Below are 18,872 nucleotides of genomic sequence, written 5' to 3'. Positions count from 1 at the left end.
GTTTGTTGTTTACTTTTGAGCTACTCCACTTTATAGTGACCTCCAGGAGATGTGTTAGTAATACTGCGCACGACATGATTGTGGACAACTACACTAAGGAGTACTGTACTCTCAGCAGAATGCTATAATTTGTACCTGCTGCTGTGTATTTTCTTCCTGTAATCCTAGCTGTAACATCCACATCTGAACAGTATTTTTCGCAGATCCATTCCACTCTGTTTTTGGATTATAATTGTTATAAGTAAGTTTGTACTAATAGTTTTCTATGAATTATTTTTCTTTTAATATTTTCCAGATGTTCCCAAATTAACGCTTTTAAACTTTATCCTTGGATCCATCAGTTTAGCAACAACGTGAGATCAATAGATCAAGTAAGACCTGTTTACTTTCCTGATGTCAATCCTCACGAACTCCCATCCAATGCAAATTTTTCCATGACTGCAGGAGACTTCCAGGAAATTTATTCAGAAAACTGTGAGTTAATAGGTTTTCAAGAACTATTTCAAGCTCCTATAAACTGTGCAGACCTTCCAACACAACTCATTTCTACTGGTACAACATGCTTTGCTCCTGAGAACTTATGTATGTATAACAAGAAAAAAATTGTTTGCGTTGGTTTTCTCCGGGTGCTCCGGTTTTCTCCGGGTGCTCTGGTTTCCTCCCACACTCCCAAGGAACATACTGGTAGGTTAATTGGCTGCTGACAAAATTAACACTAGTGTGTGTTGGGGAAATTAGACTGTACGCTCCAATGCGGCAAGGTGTGATGTGAGTGATAAATATTCTCTGTACAGGAATATATATAATATATATGAGCAGAGCTGCTTGTATTGGGTCATGTTGGAAAGACAGATATTCTTCTTTAACAGGTTGAGGTGAGACATGTCCTGCTACTGCCATTCAAGATTGTAAAGGATGAGTTTCACTTATTGCAGCAGGGCAGAGATAAGAGAAAACTAAGAGTAAAAAAAAATTGGAGTTGCTTAGAATATAACTAAGACAAAAACACTTCTACCACCACACAGGTCTAATTTGTCCCTGGTTGCATTTCTGTCACTGATGGGCAACAGATGGTTCTCCAAACCTTCGCTTGTGGCCCTCCAGCTCCTTCCTGCTTTATTGTCAGATTTGTTTGTTATAGCTTTATAACACTTGTGTTAAAAAGTGACTGCTGGTATAACTGTAATAACATTTCTCCTCCTTTGATTAAATGTATTGTTTTAACTGATTACTGAGATTAAGGGTGATGTGCAGTCCTTTTAAAAGTTGGATGGCCATCGATGTAGCCCTTGAAGTGAATTAGGTTGCCTATCGGTGATTTATGTAGTATCTGTCATGACTCATTTATTTTTATTCTTTCTTGAACTTTGAATGTAAGCACTGCTCTAAAAGGTTGCACATGCATCATGCTTGACATGGGACGCCAGAATGTATTGTCCCCATTTACCAATAAATGTAGTAGGTGAATACACCTACACACAGTATTGTCATACGACAAGTGGTTGTAGTACCACTCCCTACAATCTCCTTGTAAGTGTTGTGACACACACAGTGGCATTTAACCTTAATGTTGCCTTTAACAATAATCACATATTGCATGAACTACGAAACCAATCCAGGGTTGTTTGATCCAAATAAATCCCTATTAATCTCTGTACATAACAGGCCTGTGGCTCTCCAGGTGTTGTGAAACTAAGTCCTAGCATACCCTACCAGCTATAGGCTGGCTAACTACTGGCAAAGCATGCTGGGGCTTGTAGTTTCACATCACCTAGAGAGCCACAGGTTGCCCAGGCCTGGTATAGAACTTCAAACATCCAGGGAAGTTCAAAAATAAATGTCCTTATACTAAATAATTTACCATTCACAAAGTAAGAATGTTATATAAATTAGGATATTTCATATTCCCCGTTCATTCCAATTGGTTTCATAGAATTTAATACATGGCCTTCTTTATTTTTAATGGTGTGAGGAGACTGTTGTCAATGAATCTACCTGTTTAAACTTTAGCGTTGGATGGAATTATCCTTAAAATCTATACAAATACTTTGTTTTGGGTAGAATTAGAGGATATATATCAAATAATGCAATTCCACTTACCTACACTCTCCCTATCCTTTGATCCATTGGTTGTAGCGAAGCCTCTAACGGTTTGTGCTAGAGACCATGGGGTATATTTACTAAACTCTGGATTGCAAAAGTGGAAATGTTGCCTATAGGCAACCAATCAGATTCTAGTTTTCATTCATTTAGCACATTCTGCAAAATGACAGCTAGAATCTGGTTGCTATAGGCATCATATCCACTTTTTTCAAACCCGCAGTTTAGTAAATATACCCCCATGTCTCTTGCTCCAGGGTGTTTTTGTCAATGCATCTGAGTTGAAAGAGTATATTAAGACTTCTTAAAACTGACTTTTATGTTAACAGGTTCTTGGGACTGCATAGCAACAAGCTTCTTTATAGACACCGCACATAATATTCTTGACTATGTTGAGACAATTTGGAAAATACTGAAGCCGGGTGGCATGTGGATTAATTTAGGTAACCACTATTTCAACCTTAATTGCAAAGCAAATATTGATAAGAAATTTTATTTCCGCATTTGGACTTATAGTTTTAAAAACTATATGCAGAGAACAGAAGCGAGGTGTTTTGTTTTGATGTTATATATATATTTATTTTTTTTTACAAATGTTCAATAGTGTATGGTAGGAAAAGTTAAAACTAGTATTAATCAGAAATATAGATGTATATCAAAATATTTAATATATTTTCATCGGACTTCTGTATCTTCATTGAAAGGGTCTGTTGAGACTGTTCTGTCAGAATGCATTCACCCCACCAGACAAACGTGTTACGAGCAAACTGCTCAGAAAATCATGCCTCTGCTTCACAAAGTGGCAGTGTTATTTGCAGGTCAGCTTGAAACGCTAGTACATTGAGCAGGCATGATTTTTCTGCACTTGCTTGACATGTATTTACAGTGCAGAGAAATCAATAATCCTGATGCCTATACAGCTTCTAAACATCGCATTTCATCAGGAACACTCTGTCAGCAAAACTTAACCAAATGTATGTCTCAGTCCTAAAAGTTGTCCAAGCTATGCACTGAGGGACAACTAACAGACCAGTTCAAATAGAACCTTTCCAGGCTTGCTTCTGTGCATTGACCATAGGAGACAGGGTGGGGGGGAAGTTAATATGTAATGCTTGTACATAGTTTTTGTTTCAGGTGGACAGCCCCATTAATTTGCTTTTCAGAAAGTGTTATTTCGGATTGGCTGTGTCAAACTAGAAGTTAAAACATCTGCGCTAAATTTAAGCAGCCACAGATGTGGTAGCACTATTGCAAGGCATAAATAGTGTATAAGGGTTTTGGTGTTTATTTTTTGGGAAATGCATTGTCAGTATTCCTGTATTAATTTCATTGGGGGGGGTTCCCCAAAATGCAAAAAATTATTCGGTATTCATTAAATAAGAATACCAAAAAAAAAAGTTAAGGATATAGTGTAAGTGGAGCGACAAGGGAGTGTGTCAATGGACACAATCCAAGCAAAGGAGACTGGGTACTAGGGAAGAATGAGTGTCCAGTGATCAGATCAGAGGGGAGAGGGTCCCAGTGAAGAGGCCTACACACCATTTGACATTTACGCCGCTAAATTCCCAAAAGCAAGGCCACAGGACAGCTTGTAATCATTCAATCGTTCTGTGTCCGTGCTCAAGCATACAGTGGTTGCAGGTCTTTATGGCTCTGGCTGGACAGCATCCAACACCTCCTAACGTGGCATTAGAAGAAGAGCGTATCAATACCTCTGGGGACGGGTATTGGAACAATGAAAGTCTCTATTTGCAATTGGCTACTAGGGGCAATGTCAACTGTGTTGGCATGGGAAGCAGGATCATGAATATTTTGGGCTTTTTTAATGTTAACTTAAAATGCTAGAAAAGCCATCAGTTTCTTTTTTGTTTTTTTGGAGGGGGGGGGGGGGGTGGGGTTGCCTTTCAGTTAAAAGTGGAGTCCCTACCAATTACTTACACTGCCATTTATGGGAAAAATATTTTCCTTACTTCTTACTTTGAATTAACAGGTGGTTGAGTGTGAAAAGCTATGACATGTTGGTGATCTAAATATTTTTTTCTTTCCTCCCAAGGACCTCTTCTGTATCATTTTGAAAACTTGGCAAATGAACTTTCTATAGAACTGAGCTATGAAGATCTGAAAAATGTTATCTTACAGTATGGATTTCTCATAGAGGTATCTTAACTTTGGAATTATTACTGGCACATAAAGTACACTAAAAACCAACAAAAGCTGTTTCAGTTTTAACCAGCAAAAGGTGTAACTATTGAATGTGGTAGTCTACTACAGCTGCATATCTAGCACAGACAAAACCATTATAAGAAAATTCCACCGTGAATCTTCTAACAGGACTGAAGGTGGATAAACACAGGTACTTTCTCTGTTCTTGTGGCCTGTTGTTCACCCACGTCAGAACCTCAAACTTGCAACTATTCCCATGTTCATGTGGTTGGCTGTGCTTACCCAGCTGACAGTCTCCATTGCTTGCCACTCTTTTGCTATATAGACTGGAGTGGGTGCAGTGGGGAGTGATGCATCGGCACTACAATATTTCAATTCTTAAATCTGATCTTCTATCTCTTTACTGAAGGGTTTAATGACAGGAGTCCTAGGATACCATGCCTCTCCCCTGCTACCTTATCTCTGGTTTATGGATCACAAGAAGGTCAGCAATGGGGATAGTCAACTATGCAAGCAAGCTGAATGGCTGAAAATAGTTTATGCACCCCAGCAGGGCTCTTGACTCCGCTATACACAGCCAGGGAAGTAGCAGACTTGGAGAACATTGTAGAAAGGGGGCATTTAAACAAATTTATTTTACCTTTCCGCTTTATTTGTCCTCTAGCCTTTCTTGCGGTGCCTTTTACAGAATAAAAAAATCAATTGCATTGCTTGAAATGCAGCCTGGTACCTGCAGACACTACCTCCACTTCACTGAACAGGCTGCTTTATTCAAAAGAAAGTTGTATTGGAGGCTGGGGGGATGGAGTGCAGGAATACACAAGCATCAGGGTCCAATAGGAAGGAGTGGTTTCTTAGATTTGCATATATACAATGACATATGAGATCCTCCATGAGAGGTTATCCCAGCTTCAGCTAAATGATTAGCTAAAGATGGGACAGATACCTTTTTACTGTGGTGTTGGACAGTGGGCTAGCTGGATAGAGGGACATTTTTTTCTATGAACTATAGTTTGTTTACTGGTCCTTTAATCTGTAATCCAGTGGTGTAAATGTGTTGTGTAAGCAATGAAATGAGGAAGCGAGCTCACAGCCCTTCCAGGAACATTTGGTGACATTGTTCAGACACACTTTCTCGTGAATACACTTACATTTTACATGCAGGTACTTCCCTGCCGACAACGCTATATTTTATCTGAGTAGGGCAGCACGGTGGCTATGTGGGGTCATGAGTTCAATTCCTAACCATGGCCTTATCTGTGTGGAGTTTGTATGTTCTCCCTGTGTTTGCGTGTGTTTCCTCCGGGGGCTCCGGTTTCTTCCTACACTCCAAAATCATACTGGTAGGTTAATTGGCTGCTATCACAGTGACCCTAATCTCTTTCTGTCTGTCTGTCTGTGTGTGTGTGTGTATGTTAGAAAATTTAGACTGTAAGCTCCAATGGGGCAGGGACTGATGTGAGTGAGTTCTCTGTACAGCGCTGCGGAATCAGTGGTGCTATATAAATAAATGTTGATGATGCGTAGCGGTCACCCCTCCGTTATCACAGCTTAACTGTTAATTTCCAAGACAATTGGTAACGGCGCTTCCTGTTTTCAGTCTGGACACTCAGTGGCACCGTCTTCATAGAGCTCAAAGAACCCATATATAGCTGGTCACTCTGCGTGCCACGAAGATCAGAAGAAACAAGCACTCCTCTGCATGAATTCTACATTTAATTTTTTTTTATAATAATCTCTTCAGAACACCACAACTCACTGGATGGAATCTCAAAATACCAGGGCATTAATATCCATAAGTCAGATGGACAGACGTCTCCCTGGCTGGCTGTGAATGTTTTCTTTGGTACCTGGTCAAACAAACTACACATAATGGTCTAATTGATTTGAGTACCTAAGCAAACAAGGTACGAAAAGAAAGAAGTTAGAAAGAAATCCAACTACATTTTGGAGTAAATTTCTATGGCTGCTCAATTTAAAATTATTGCAAGATTAGTTTCTATAAACACTATATTATATAATAAAAATAATAATATTGTTACTTTAGAATCACACTTTTCACTTTGCAAAAAATCTGTCAAGCAAACAAAACAATAAGCAGTTAGACAGGATAAATGTACAAGCTATGAAATAACACAGATCAGTTTGTGTTTGTTTTATTGGAGAAAACTAATAATAAGTGTTTCCAATCCATAATTAAATGTGAACTTGTCACGTAAAATATTGTGTTTGACTACAGAAGTCAACTGCAAATTTCTATGTATAACTTCTTTAGAAATATCTAAATTAATTTTCTTTGACATTAATATTTACCTTCTCTTCACAGGCTGAGAGGGAAACGGTCACCACAACATACACTGTGAATAGTTTATCAATGATGAAATACTACTACGATTGTATATTTTTTGTGGCTCGCAAGCCTGAATAGTGCTTGATCTTCTTCAAAGCTTATGAACTATGGAAGACAAAGATGAGAGCAACCTGAATTGGGCTCTGCAAATGGTCATAATCTAAACTTGAAACAATGGTGCCTTTTTATCAATAGGCGATTCCGCTTTTCGAACAAATTATTTATTTCCAGAGACAGTTATGCCAACACTATTGAGGAAACGCCCATCTACCCTTGTATATCAAACTATTGTTTTTAAACAAGTTAACTTTTCATATGAATGTATGAAATCTGTCTCGTTAATTTCATCAAATGCAAGATTTTATAAGGTTTTCCAAAGGCATTTGTGGAGGGTTTATTTGTTTTTATTTTGTTCTGTTTATGCCCCTCTGTCTGAGATGAGGTTGTGATTTAGTGTAGTTTACTTGTCAACATATTTTTTTTTTTGTTTAAAGTGGACTTGTAAGGTGGTTGGCAAAAGATTTGTTTTAAGTTATAATACAATCAAAATATTACAAAAAGAGATATATTTTATCTGTTTCAATCCATGGGGCTGGTGGTGGACAGAAGTCTCCGAGTGAGCCATTCACATCATATCTGCTCTATTTTGCAAAAGGGTTTCTAGACAAATGGAGAATGACAGGTAAGAAGAAGTAAATGTATCTGATAGATATTTTAATTGCTACTGTTTAAATGGACAATGACTTTCAAATCCGAATATATAAAATATATCTTCAATCCTATATACACTATATGGACAAAAGTATATGACCACACCTTTTAATTAGTGAATTGAGGTGTTTCAATCAAACCCATTGCCAGAGGTATATAAAATCAAGCATCTAGCAAAGTAGTCTCTATTTGAAAACATTTGTGATACAAAATGGGTTGTTCTGAAGAGCTCGTGAGATTTCATCCCTGCTGGATATTCCACGGTTAACTGTAAGTGCAATTATTAGAAAGTGGAAATGTTTAGGAACAACAGCAACTCGATCACGAAGTAGAAAACCAAGTAAAATCAAAGAGCAGGGTCAACGACTGCTAAGGCGCATTGGTGCGTAAAAGTCGCCAACGCTCTGCTCATTCCATAGCTGAAGAGTTCCGAACTACCACTGGCAATAATGTAAGCACAAAAACTGCGGCGGGAGCTTAATAGAATGGGATTCCATGGCCAGGCAGCTGCATGCAAGCATCGCATCACCAAGACAAATGCCAAGAGTTGGATGGAGGGGTGTAAAGCACACTGGACTGTGCAGCAGTGGAAACATTTTCTGTGGAGGGATGAATCATGCTTCTTTGTTTGGCAATCAGATGAGCGACTCTGGGTTTGGCGGGTACAGGAAGAATGTTACCTGCCTGACTGCATTATGCCAACTGTGAAGTTTGGTGGAGGAGAATAATGTTATGGAGCTGTCTTTCAGGGTTTGGACTAGGCCCCTTCTCTCCAGTGAATGACAGTCTTAATGTTCAACATTCCAAGTAATTTTGGACAATGCTATGCTTCCAACTTGGTTGCAACAGTTTGGGGAAGATTCCAACATGAGTGTGCCCCAGTGCACAAAGCAAGGACTACAAAGACATAGTTTGATAAGTTTGGTATGGAAGAACTTGACTGGCCTGCACAGAGCCCTGACCTCAACCCCATTGAACACTTTTGCGATGAACTGGAGATTGTGAGCCAGGCCTTCTCGTCCAACATCAGTGCCTGACTTCATAAATGCTCTACAGAATGAATGGGCACAATTCCCACAGAAACATTCCAACATATTGTGGAAAGCCTTCCAAGAAGAGTGGAAGCTGTTATCGTTGCAAAAGAGGGGGGGGGGGCAACTCTATTAAAGTATATGTATTTGAATACAATGTCATTACAGTCCCTGTTGGTGTAATGGTCAAATATCCAAATACTTTTGTTTATATATTGTATCTCAAGGCTTTTGCAGTTCAGAGCAAATTCGATCAATGTCTTGTTTTATTTTACTGTTTAAAAAAGAAAAAAAAGTTTTATATGTAGCAGTATTTGTATATAGTACATACTTTATTTGGATACAAATTTCAAGTAATGGTATTCCTGTAGATTAGGATGGGGGAGTTTAGTAACTTGCGTTTGGGTGTTTTGCATACACACATGGAGATAGATTATTTCATGGTAGCGTATATGCCATGTGCAAGTCCTGATTGGGTCTAGTGTGTTCCAAATAAATTGCACCCAAATGACAATTGAATGCATATTATGGTTCATTAATTCTTAAGTTAAACATATCAATTCATGTGTGCTTTTTATCTGTGATATTTGACCACATGTGTAAACTTAGGAATGAATGATTTATGTGTTCTTCTCCAAGTGATGCTACATTTTCATTCTCCCTAGAACATTCTGCAGTTTACATGAGGTCTAGTTACCCAGTGGCATGAAAAATTGCGCTTTTACTATTGTGGTGTTGTTTGTTTTTTGTCTTTTAATTTAAGAACAAAAAAGATAGTGTCTTTTAGAAGTTACTAGGTCTATTTACTCACGTTCACGGCAAGCATTAGGAGTGTCTTACTGACCCTTCATCCCCTAAGCGCTGGTCATCGTCGCATGCCAAATACAATCATGTTTGATAAGTGGTGTCACTGGTGCTTTATGGACACCAGTGGGTAACCATTATGGAAAGCTCCTTAATATTTGTCAAAATTTATTGTATTTACTGTGATCATGAGTGGTCATTAGCCTGTATAATTGTAGTGTAGTTCATGTCTTTTGTGGTAGAAAGTTAATGTTTCAAGGTGTAGGTGCAGTTGCTTAGTAATCTGGTTCGTATATAACCCTGGACTGGGTGCTGGCTTCCCAGTCTTGTGACTAAATTTATCTGCCATCCTCAACATCCTATTTATTTTTTTAATTTACAGTCCTTGCTTTCTGGCTAGTCCTGCACTTCTTGTCATGTACTATATCTCAATGCAATTTGAGAGAGCTAGGAGTGGATCTGGCTAAAGCTTCTAATCCATTTATGATAAATCGGGCTTTTACTATGTAAAACTCTCAATGTTACATTCTTATGTGCTTTATAAGGTGAAGCACCAAGTTCCTTATGTGCGCACACGTATTCCCCTGCGGCTGTGCACTTATAAAACTAGCTACAGTAATGATTTTATATTTCTAGCACAAGGATATTGCCCAATACTTTTGATACAATATTTGTTTATTACTGTAGCCTAATTTCTTATTGTACTCATTGTAAATTAAAGGAAACATGGACTTTTTATTTTGTTGCTGTGAAATCTATGTTAAAATACTAGAAACATAGGATTAATAGATAATAGTAGAAAAAGCAGTGCAGACATTGCTGACGGCAAACAAAAGAAACAGAGCTAGAACAGACTAAAGAAGAAATTTTAGACCGCCAGACAATGGCTTCTCTACAATGGAACCACTTACTGTTCCTTACCTACAATACACACTCATAAATAACACACAGGTGTCAACAGGCATTGTCCTAATAGAAAGATCCAACAAACAGATTGTGTCATTTGTGTGCTTTTTATGGTTAATGCAATCTCCACTCCTACTTCATCTCGGCTCTACACTTCGTTTCCCACGGTAAGAAACGCTCCCACACATTTGTCACACTTTATGGCTAGCCCTGTGGTCAGTGCAAAGGAGTGCTGGGGAAAGTAACTAATCCACACATGGCACTAGACCACCACTTCTTACAATATGCCCTTTGTCTGATAAAACTATGTAGCAACATTGGTGCAGAAATACAGTCATGGGCAAAAGTTTTGAGACTGACTCAATTATTGGTTTTCACAAAGTTTGCTGCTTCAATGTTATTAGACCTTTTTGTCAGATGTTGCTACTGAAGTAAAATTCCAAGCATTTCATAAGTGTCAAAGGCTTTTATTGACCATTACATTAAGTTTATGCAAAGAGTCATTATTTGCAGTGTTGACCCTTCTTTTTGAAGACCTCTGCATTCTGCCCTGGTATGCTGTCAATCAACTTCTGGGCCACATACTGACTGATGGCGCCTATTCTTGCCTAATCAATGCTTGGAGTTTGTTAGAATTTGTGGGTTTTAGTTTGTCCACCCTCTTTAGGATTGACTGCAAGCTCTCAATGGGATTAAGGTCTGGGGAGTTTCCTAGCCATGGACCCAAAATTTTGATCCCCAAGCCACTTGGTTATCACTTTTGCCTTATGGCAAGGTGCCCCATCGTGCTGGAAAAGGAATTGTTTGTCACCAAACTGTCCTTGGATGTTTGAGAAAAGCTGCTCTTGGAGGATGTTTTGGTACCATTCTTTATTTGTGGCTGTGCAAAATTGTGAGTGTGCCCATCCCCTTGGCTGAGAAGCAACCCTACACATGAATGGTCTCTGGATGCTTTACTGTTGGCATGACACAGGACTGATGGTAGTGCTCACCTTTCTTTCTCCAGACAATTGTTTTTCTAGATGCCCCAAAGAGCCTGAAAGTGGATTCATCAGAGAAAGTGACTTTACCCCAGTCCTCAGCATTCCAATTCCTGTACCTTTTGCAGAATATTAGTCTGTCCCTGATGTTTTTCTTGACACCAGGTTATCCTCCAAAAGTCTTCGTCGCACCGTGCGTGCATATGAACTCACACCTGCCTTATTCCTGAGCAAACTGCACTGGTGGTGTCCCAATCCTGCAGCCGAATAAACTTTAAGGAGATGTTCCTGGTGCTTTCTGGATGTTCTTGGGTACCCTAAAGCCTTCTTTGCAACTATTAAACCTCTCTTTTGAAGTTCTTGATGATCTGATAAATGGTTGATTTAGCTGCAATCTTGCTAGCAGCAATATCCTTGCCTGTGAAGCCCTTTTTGTGCAAAGCAATGAAGACTGCTCATGTTTCCTTGCAGGTAACCAGGGATAACAGAGGAAGAACAATGATTTCAAGCACCACCCTCCTTTTTAAAGCTTCCAGTCTGCTGTTCTAACTCGATCAGCATTACAAAGTGATCTTCAGCATTGTCCTCCTCAATACTCACCTATGTTAACGAGAAAATCACTGACCTGACCTGATGTCAGCTGGTCCCCTTTTGTGGCAGGGCTGAAATGCAGTGGAAATGTTTTGTGGATAAAGTTAATTGTCATGGCAAAGAGGGACTTTGAAATTAATTACAATTCATTTGATCACTCTTTATGACATTCTGGAGCATATGCAAATTGCCATCATAAAAACTGAGGCAGCAGACTTTGTGAAAAATAATATTTCTGTCATTCTTAAAACTTTTGGCCATGACTGTACACCGGTCCATCAAGTTCAACCTAGTGTGGATTCAGAGTAAGGTAAGGTAGTAAAAAACTGTTACCAATTTGGCCTCAGACAAAAATCTGTAATAACCAACAACCTGATAAATTGCCTGAATCGGTTACTCCCTATAATTTTCTCTAGTAATTATTGATACAAATAATATTTCCTGCAAGATATCCAATCCATTTTTGTTTATCTTTTTATTTGGGAAATTTATTGTAACCTTATGTGGTAAATGTTTCCATAACTTTACCACCACTGATGATGAAACCTTCCTTTCATTCACAGTTGACGACCCCTTGTTTTCAGTATGATTGTTGGTGCAAAAAGTTAATTAAAAAAAATCTGTATATTGACTGGATATATTTATACATATTTAATTAGGTCACCTCTAAGGCACTTTCTACTAGTGCGTTGTAAAGTAGTAATATTTTATTTTATGCGCATTTTTCCTCTTAGTATTTTCTTTACTTTTCCAAATGTTGCCTGGCATTGAGTGCTACAACTTACAACATCACTTCTGTGATGTGATGAGCGGAAACCATTCTGTGGTCATGGTTTCACTGTCTTTATATATGAGGAAAAGTCAATCGTCGTGGACTTTTTTTTTTTTTTTTTTTTAATAAATGCCTTTTTACATATAAAAGACCCATATATTATTTCTTTCAAAATACTTTCTCCGTGTGTGTTCTCTACTAGGGTGCATCTGAGATTACCTCACCTAAAGGAAAAGTGTACATGCTTCAGGGGTGGGCACAGTATGCCGATAAAGGGTACAGGATTTGCTCTCAGTTTGACATCGGAAGATTTTGAACTGTCTGAAAATCTTGCCCACTTTAGTCATTCAGTGTACATGCTTGTGCATAATTGTTAATATTAATCTTAGTGCTTATAACACAGGCACACATAAATTTGATAAACTAGAATTGCATACCATGGAATATGTTAGAGTTAAGGCAACCACAAGCAGTAGGTTATATCAAAGGTACCCAAACTTAGATCTCAAGAGCTACCAACAGTTTATGTTTTTAGGATGTTTTTAATCAAGTGCAGGTACGTTAATCTCTTTTTCTGGGTTAGTAATTATCCCACCTGCTTCTACTGACAAATCCTGAAAACATGACCTGTTGGTAGCTCTTGAGTACTGCGTTTGACCATCTCTGGTTTATGTTAATAAACCTACAAATTATTGTGTCTCATTTAGATATGCATTGCTGCTGCACTACTTCAACACTAACCTACACTAATTCCATTTGTGCTCTATGTCAGCTAACATTGTCATAATTTTTTTTAATGTAAACTCAAGTTCATAGATGAATGATAGTACAGTATATATTTTATAGGCCACAATAAGAAAGCAAATCTTGCAAGTGGTGTTGGCACACTGCAAGAAGAGAATAAGTCAGAATGGGAGCAGTCTGCTGGGGACTGCAGGTCTCTGTCACTGTCCTAAATCAACCATCAGCCCCTACCCAACCCTGTGCCATGGATCACTGGTCGAAGAAAAATAGAAAAGAAAAAAAAATACATCCAGCTACTTACCTAGGCCTTTGCCGTACTCCGACTCCCGCCTGCTCCATGTGCTGCACCCACACAACACCCCTGACTGTGTGAGCGTTTGGCCAGAGAACTTGCTCCGGTGATAAACAATTTACATTATTATGTGAAACCATTGGTTCCAATGTCACCGTAACCACTATCACTCTTATTAGCATTTGCTAGCATTGCGGCAGTGTTCTGTTTGTGGCTCAGTTTTTGAAGCACATATTGTTCTATTCACATGGGTTTATTGTAGGTAAATGCATTGTGTAAGCATAGAGCGTGCACCAGGTACACTCCAAACGTTCGTAATAAATGCACATCAAATGTGCTTGGCATACATTTTCACTAGCAGTAAAAAAAATAAAACAAAAAAAACACACTAATGCAATGCTAGTGGATAAGTGGGGACACACTTTCCCCACCAGCAGATTCATTTGGTATTTAAAGAGATTAATTATTACTGGAATGCACACAAACGCACTTGCAGCACTTTTTTTTTTGTCTTGCTCTCTAGTCTTTAATTATCAAAGATAATTCTGAATGTCCTCGGCTCCTAGCACAACATAAGTTTTAGTATTACACTACATATTTATGTACAAATTAGGCAGGGTTTATTTCCCCTATTTTATGTATCAAATGTCTCGCTCCCACCCAAGATAGTAAAATGGTTTGGAAGAGCAAACTTTAAGTTATGCGTCGTGTCTTTGTAATTTGTTTATATCGTGAGAATTCTAAATTAAGGATAGTAAGTACTGACCTATATAAAACCATACCTATCAACTAATTTAGATGGGTCGCAGTGCCACTGTCCAGATTGTTGCCATTTATTCTCAATGGTTGGAATGTTCGGAGGTATGTCCCTTTCTCCCCTATTCTGCATAGCATAGTGGTAGTGTGCAGTGAACACAATACCTTCCAATGGACCATTGAGCACTTCTGAAACAATGTCATGATTGTGACCATGTGTTAACGCAGTCTAATAAAACACAAATAATGACCACTAAATCTGACTAAAATCAAAGCTAGGAAAGTTAATATTTGTTTTGTATTATTGCTTTTTTCCAGAATAATAATAATAATAATAATAATAATATACCAGCTTTCTATTTCTCTTTATTCTGTTTAGAATCTCAGAAGCCCTTCGAAAGTCTGGTACTGCATTTTGTGTCGGCGGTGCTAGAGGGCGCTGTGTAAATTGTATACTGTTGGAACTTTCATCAGTATTATACAATGAAGACATTTCTAGTGTAGAGGGCGGAAGCAAAACATGTGTAAGTGGCACACGTGTGAGCTCGGGGTGCACATAAGCCCTGTTGGTACACACAACACGTGAGCGCTGCTCTCATCATGTCCAAGAGAAAAGTTGAGCAGCAGCCGCTCGGCACTCTGCTGCCTCCGTGTAAGAGAAGAGTGTGGGAGCCGTCCCAATGGTCCAGGCACTGTACCCCTGAGGACGTGCATATCGCTCCCAGGCAGAAGAGAAAGCTGGAGCCCAGGTCAGCCCCGTCAGTTGAGACGATTTCCTCACCAGAGTGTGAGAGACTAACACAGGAAGACAGACCTGCAGCATCCTCCCATCCTCCCTGCAAGAAGCCGAGGGTATCCCAGAGCAACGATGCCACAGCTGTAGAGTTCAGGTGTCAGGTAACTACAGCAATCCCACTGCTTCTTGTTAACTGAGACACTCTTTTATTTATCTGTTCAGGTCCTAAATGCAGAGTTTCTCCTAGTATTCCTGTGACGCAGCAGCATTAGGAACGTTTCTCCTAGAATGATTAGAGAAGCCAGAAACTAGATTCTTCCTAATAATGTCTATATCTTGAGGTTTGAATATTATCAAAATAAGTCCTTCAGTAAATTATATGGAGGTTGATGGGGAGTCATTCTGTCTTGTTCCCCGACACCTGTACAGCTCTGCTGTATCTGGTAAACTAAAACCTGTTTGGTTCAATTATCCTAATATGGATACAATACTTGTAATCTAGGTGTCAGTTTGCTAAACTGCAATGCTGGCTCCATGTTCTGATGATTTAACACTGATAAGCTAATGTTGGCTGTCTAATTATATGTTTTGAAGGATAAGTTGGACATTATTATTTGACATTTCATGTTGTATTTAAATTATAAATATAATCAGGTTTATATCCACTTTGAGACTTGAAAAAAGTGTTTGAAAGATACTGAATAAAGATGTAATTCTGGCACTTTAAGCACCACTATATTGCAGCTAACAAAACTCTCCTGGTATTTAAAAACAAATGATTCAGCATACCAAAGTGCAACTTACAAACATTATTGCCTGCAGACTAATGGACTGCTAACAATCCAGGCTTTTAGTCATATAAAGAAATATATATTTGTCAAGTCTATTGAATTTACTAAATCTGCTTTATTATGTCTTATCAATCTTAATGTAGTATTTAGAACACAGGATCATTGTAAGCCTGCATGGTATGTCAATTTCTACAGTAGTTGGTAACAATTTTAGCCAATTGTTACCAAGTACTGTAGAAACTGACATACCATGCAGGCTTACAATGAACCTGTGTTCTAATAAATTACACCATCTACAAAAGAAATCTGTGCTGTGATATGTTACAAACATTTGGGCAAACCATGTGATACATTTAAATCTTAATGCAGTTAAAGGGAATTTGTATCCGAACAGTACTGAGCTCTGAGTATACACAGAGGACAGTGCTGTCCAACATGGTAGTCTGAGCTCCTAGCGATTTAAGGCAGGGTTGTACAAGACTTACTTTAATACTTTAATGTTTTGGAATGCATCAGGACCCTTTATCAAGGCTAAGTGCACATGGAAACCGTGAATTCTTATATAGCCCATATCCCAATAAAGTGTCAGAGGAGATGGGGTGCAATTCAAACTGTCTCCTTAGTGATGGGAACAGTGTTTGCGCTATTAAACATATCCTGTTTCTGCATGAAATTCCATTGTACAGTTTTTGCCAAAATACATGGATATTTAATTATTTTAATTAAATCGTGTGCAATCAAAAGATTAATATTTACAGGATAGTATCGACTTCCTAAATTAAATTAGCCTTATCTACAAAAGATGAAGATCTAGTGACAATGGATGTACAGAACCATTATGCCAGCATTCCACACAATGGTGAAACACAGGCAGCCGATAATCCTCTTTTAAAAGGGAGCTGGCATTACATTTTTACTTCTTTCAATCAAGTTGAGGTATAGCTATTCTGCTTTTGAGGGGACCTTCTATATGCAGCGCACTGAAGCCGCAAATGGTTCCTATTGGACGTATGCATATTCATACATGTGCTTTTTCGAAGATAGACACTTTCTCCATAATATGTCCATTAATAAGCATATTTGCTTTATTGTCACTACATTGGCATTTTTTTTAATGCTTTGGAGTAGAGAGAAAAAATCTTAAGACTAGCTCTTATCGATGCCACCGGTCAAACGGACCATGGAACATGATTCTGGATGACGTTTGCAGACCATGGTCAACACCAAGCCTACAGCTATCAACAGTTTAGTATCTGCTTCTAGTTTTCTGCCACTCCCACCTAAGACATGTTTACCACACTAACAACTTCTGAGAGTAAGAAGAATAGAAAGTGATCTAACAGAGATTGATAGCCATCTTAAGTGCTCCAACAGGTTGATTGAGGGGTAACTGATTTGAAAGACCATGTTGCCTCAATAGAACATATCTACTTGCTCCTAAAAGTAGACCAGTTATTGCAAATAATATTCCTATTGTCACAATGTACACAGCAAAATCAATATTGCTAAAACCATTAAGCCTAATTAGGATGCAACAGTCAATAATTTGCCAGCTCTTAAAGAAATCTAACCACTAAAGAGTTATTAAAGATGACGGTGCTTGACAACCTCCATTACCTACCAAACATTACATGATGATTGGCCATGTTACAGCGCCCAGGAGAAGGAAACAGAACACAGCTGTCGTCATAGCATGAGGCATGGTGGATATTTCATTTACAAACTTATCTGCAAAAGAGGAGAATGGACAATAATCATTTATCTAGATGGAACTTTTGGCCAGTCCCAGTGCTGTGATGGAGACTGCACTCTATGTAATAACCGTATGTGGCCACTTCTGACATCCTGTATGTCTTATGACCTGTATATAGGCCAATGAATAATTAGTTACTTTATACACAGGTTCTATTCATTTGCTCCTCCATTGTGGTGTAGTATATGGTTACATTTCAGGTACCCATATTTTTGGCCACTGTAATTATGATCTGACTGCCTCTATGGAGATGCAATGTAAATATGTGGGTCTTTTTTTTTTTTTTTTATTATTATGTGATGCCTTTGATACAAATTCATTGTCACTGTTACATTAGGTATGGTTTTAACCATGTCATATGATCCACTACATTTAGGACCATTATCGCGCTATACACTTTTCTATGGGTATCTGACACGTCGACATGTCCCCTATAACCTTTGAAACTTGTTGATTGGGAGGATGGATATATAAGGGCTCAATACTTACATGCGCACTTATCCTTGATGAAGGGTCCTGTTGGAATCCAAAAACGTTGGTTTAAAGATTTTGCTTAATACAGTTCAAGGAGTGCTTTGTTTCAATTTAAAAAATTTTTTACTCATACGTTCATGATCTTAATTGGTGAGATAGCCTTTTCATAAAATTCATTGAAATCTGTGAAGATATTTGGTAAAGTTTTCAGATGCTGCCTTTTAAAGGACACGTGTGACACCATCCTAAAGAATCCTTTTATATCAATGTTACTCACATGACTTATGCATTGCATAAATAATGTGCTTTGTATTCTTCTTTCAGAAAGATGAAGCCTTTTGTGAATTCAATTCTTTCCACTATTGGAGGACTCCTTTGCCTGATGTTGACTTTTCTGACATAGCAGTTGACAGAAAGTCAATGCTTACTGTGACAGATTTATTGGAAGAAATGGACAGCTGACTGGAATTTTTGCTTGACTTTGATTTTTCATTATCTTTATAAAAAAAAAACCTCTTACAGCTTTTTTTTTTTTTTTTTCCTTAAAACATTTCCAACAAACATTTGGATTTGAATTAACTAAATCAAAATGATCTGTGCTTGAATTTTCAATACCAGGGTGTAAAATGCAAGAAGCTTTGATTTTTGCAAGGTGCCAGAAATCTGTGACTTTGCATGGCAAATTTAAACCGGTGATGCCTTTACAAGCCATTGCCGCTTTAAATTTCCTCTGCAAAGTCGTCCATTTCTGGCGACTTGCAGAAATCGGACCTTCATACATTTACCACCAGGAGTGTGGGAATTGCTTATCTATTTAGACCAGTAGAGGGTCTCCTTTCTGTTTTCAAAATCGTTTAAAATATTTTCTGTTTTTCCAAAGTAGTAGGGAAAGAAAAAATAAAAGTCGACTTGGTCTGA

General features: G+C 38.3%; 2 protein-coding genes across 2 annotated transcripts in view; both read left to right on the top strand.

The window, feature by feature from the left end:
- CARNMT1 (carnosine N-methyltransferase 1) overlaps positions 1 to 9,895 on the top strand; it is a 19,169-nt gene extending 9,274 nt beyond the window's left edge. The window contains exons 5-8 of the mRNA XM_075210990.1: positions 296 to 474; positions 2,430 to 2,543; positions 4,154 to 4,257; positions 6,590 to 9,895. Of these exons, the coding sequence (XP_075067091.1) occupies positions 296 to 474; positions 2,430 to 2,543; positions 4,154 to 4,257; positions 6,590 to 6,691 (499 nt within the window). The 3' untranslated portion in view covers positions 6,692 to 9,895. The remainder of the gene's footprint in view (positions 1 to 295; positions 475 to 2,429; positions 2,544 to 4,153; positions 4,258 to 6,589) is intronic.
- C1H9orf40 (chromosome 1 C9orf40 homolog) lies at positions 7,211 to 18,872 on the top strand. Its single transcript, XM_075210991.1, has 4 exons — positions 7,211 to 7,295; positions 11,517 to 11,946; positions 14,580 to 15,097; positions 18,279 to 18,872. The coding sequence occupies exons 3-4, from the start codon at positions 14,801 to 14,803 to the stop codon at positions 18,414 to 18,416; spliced, it is 435 nt and encodes a 144-aa protein (XP_075067092.1). The 5' UTR covers positions 7,211 to 7,295; positions 11,517 to 11,946; positions 14,580 to 14,800; the 3' UTR covers positions 18,417 to 18,872.

Source organism: Mixophyes fleayi, chromosome 1 (genome assembly GCF_038048845.1).
Source record: "Mixophyes fleayi isolate aMixFle1 chromosome 1, aMixFle1.hap1, whole genome shotgun sequence".
NCBI lineage: Eukaryota > Metazoa > Chordata > Amphibia > Anura > Limnodynastidae > Mixophyes > Mixophyes fleayi.
The sequence above is the reverse complement of the archived record's forward strand: the minus strand, read 5'-3'. Positions and strand labels throughout refer to the sequence as shown.

Coding starts and splice junctions, on each gene's coding strand:
- C1H9orf40 (XM_075210991.1), top strand. CDS start 14,801: ATGTCCAAGAGAAAAGTTGAGCAGCAGCCGCTCGGCACTCTGCTGCCT. Junction 15,098..18,278: donor CTGTAGAGTTCAGGTGTCAG/GTAACTACAGCA, acceptor TTCTTCTTTCAG/AAAGATGAAGCCTTTTGTGA.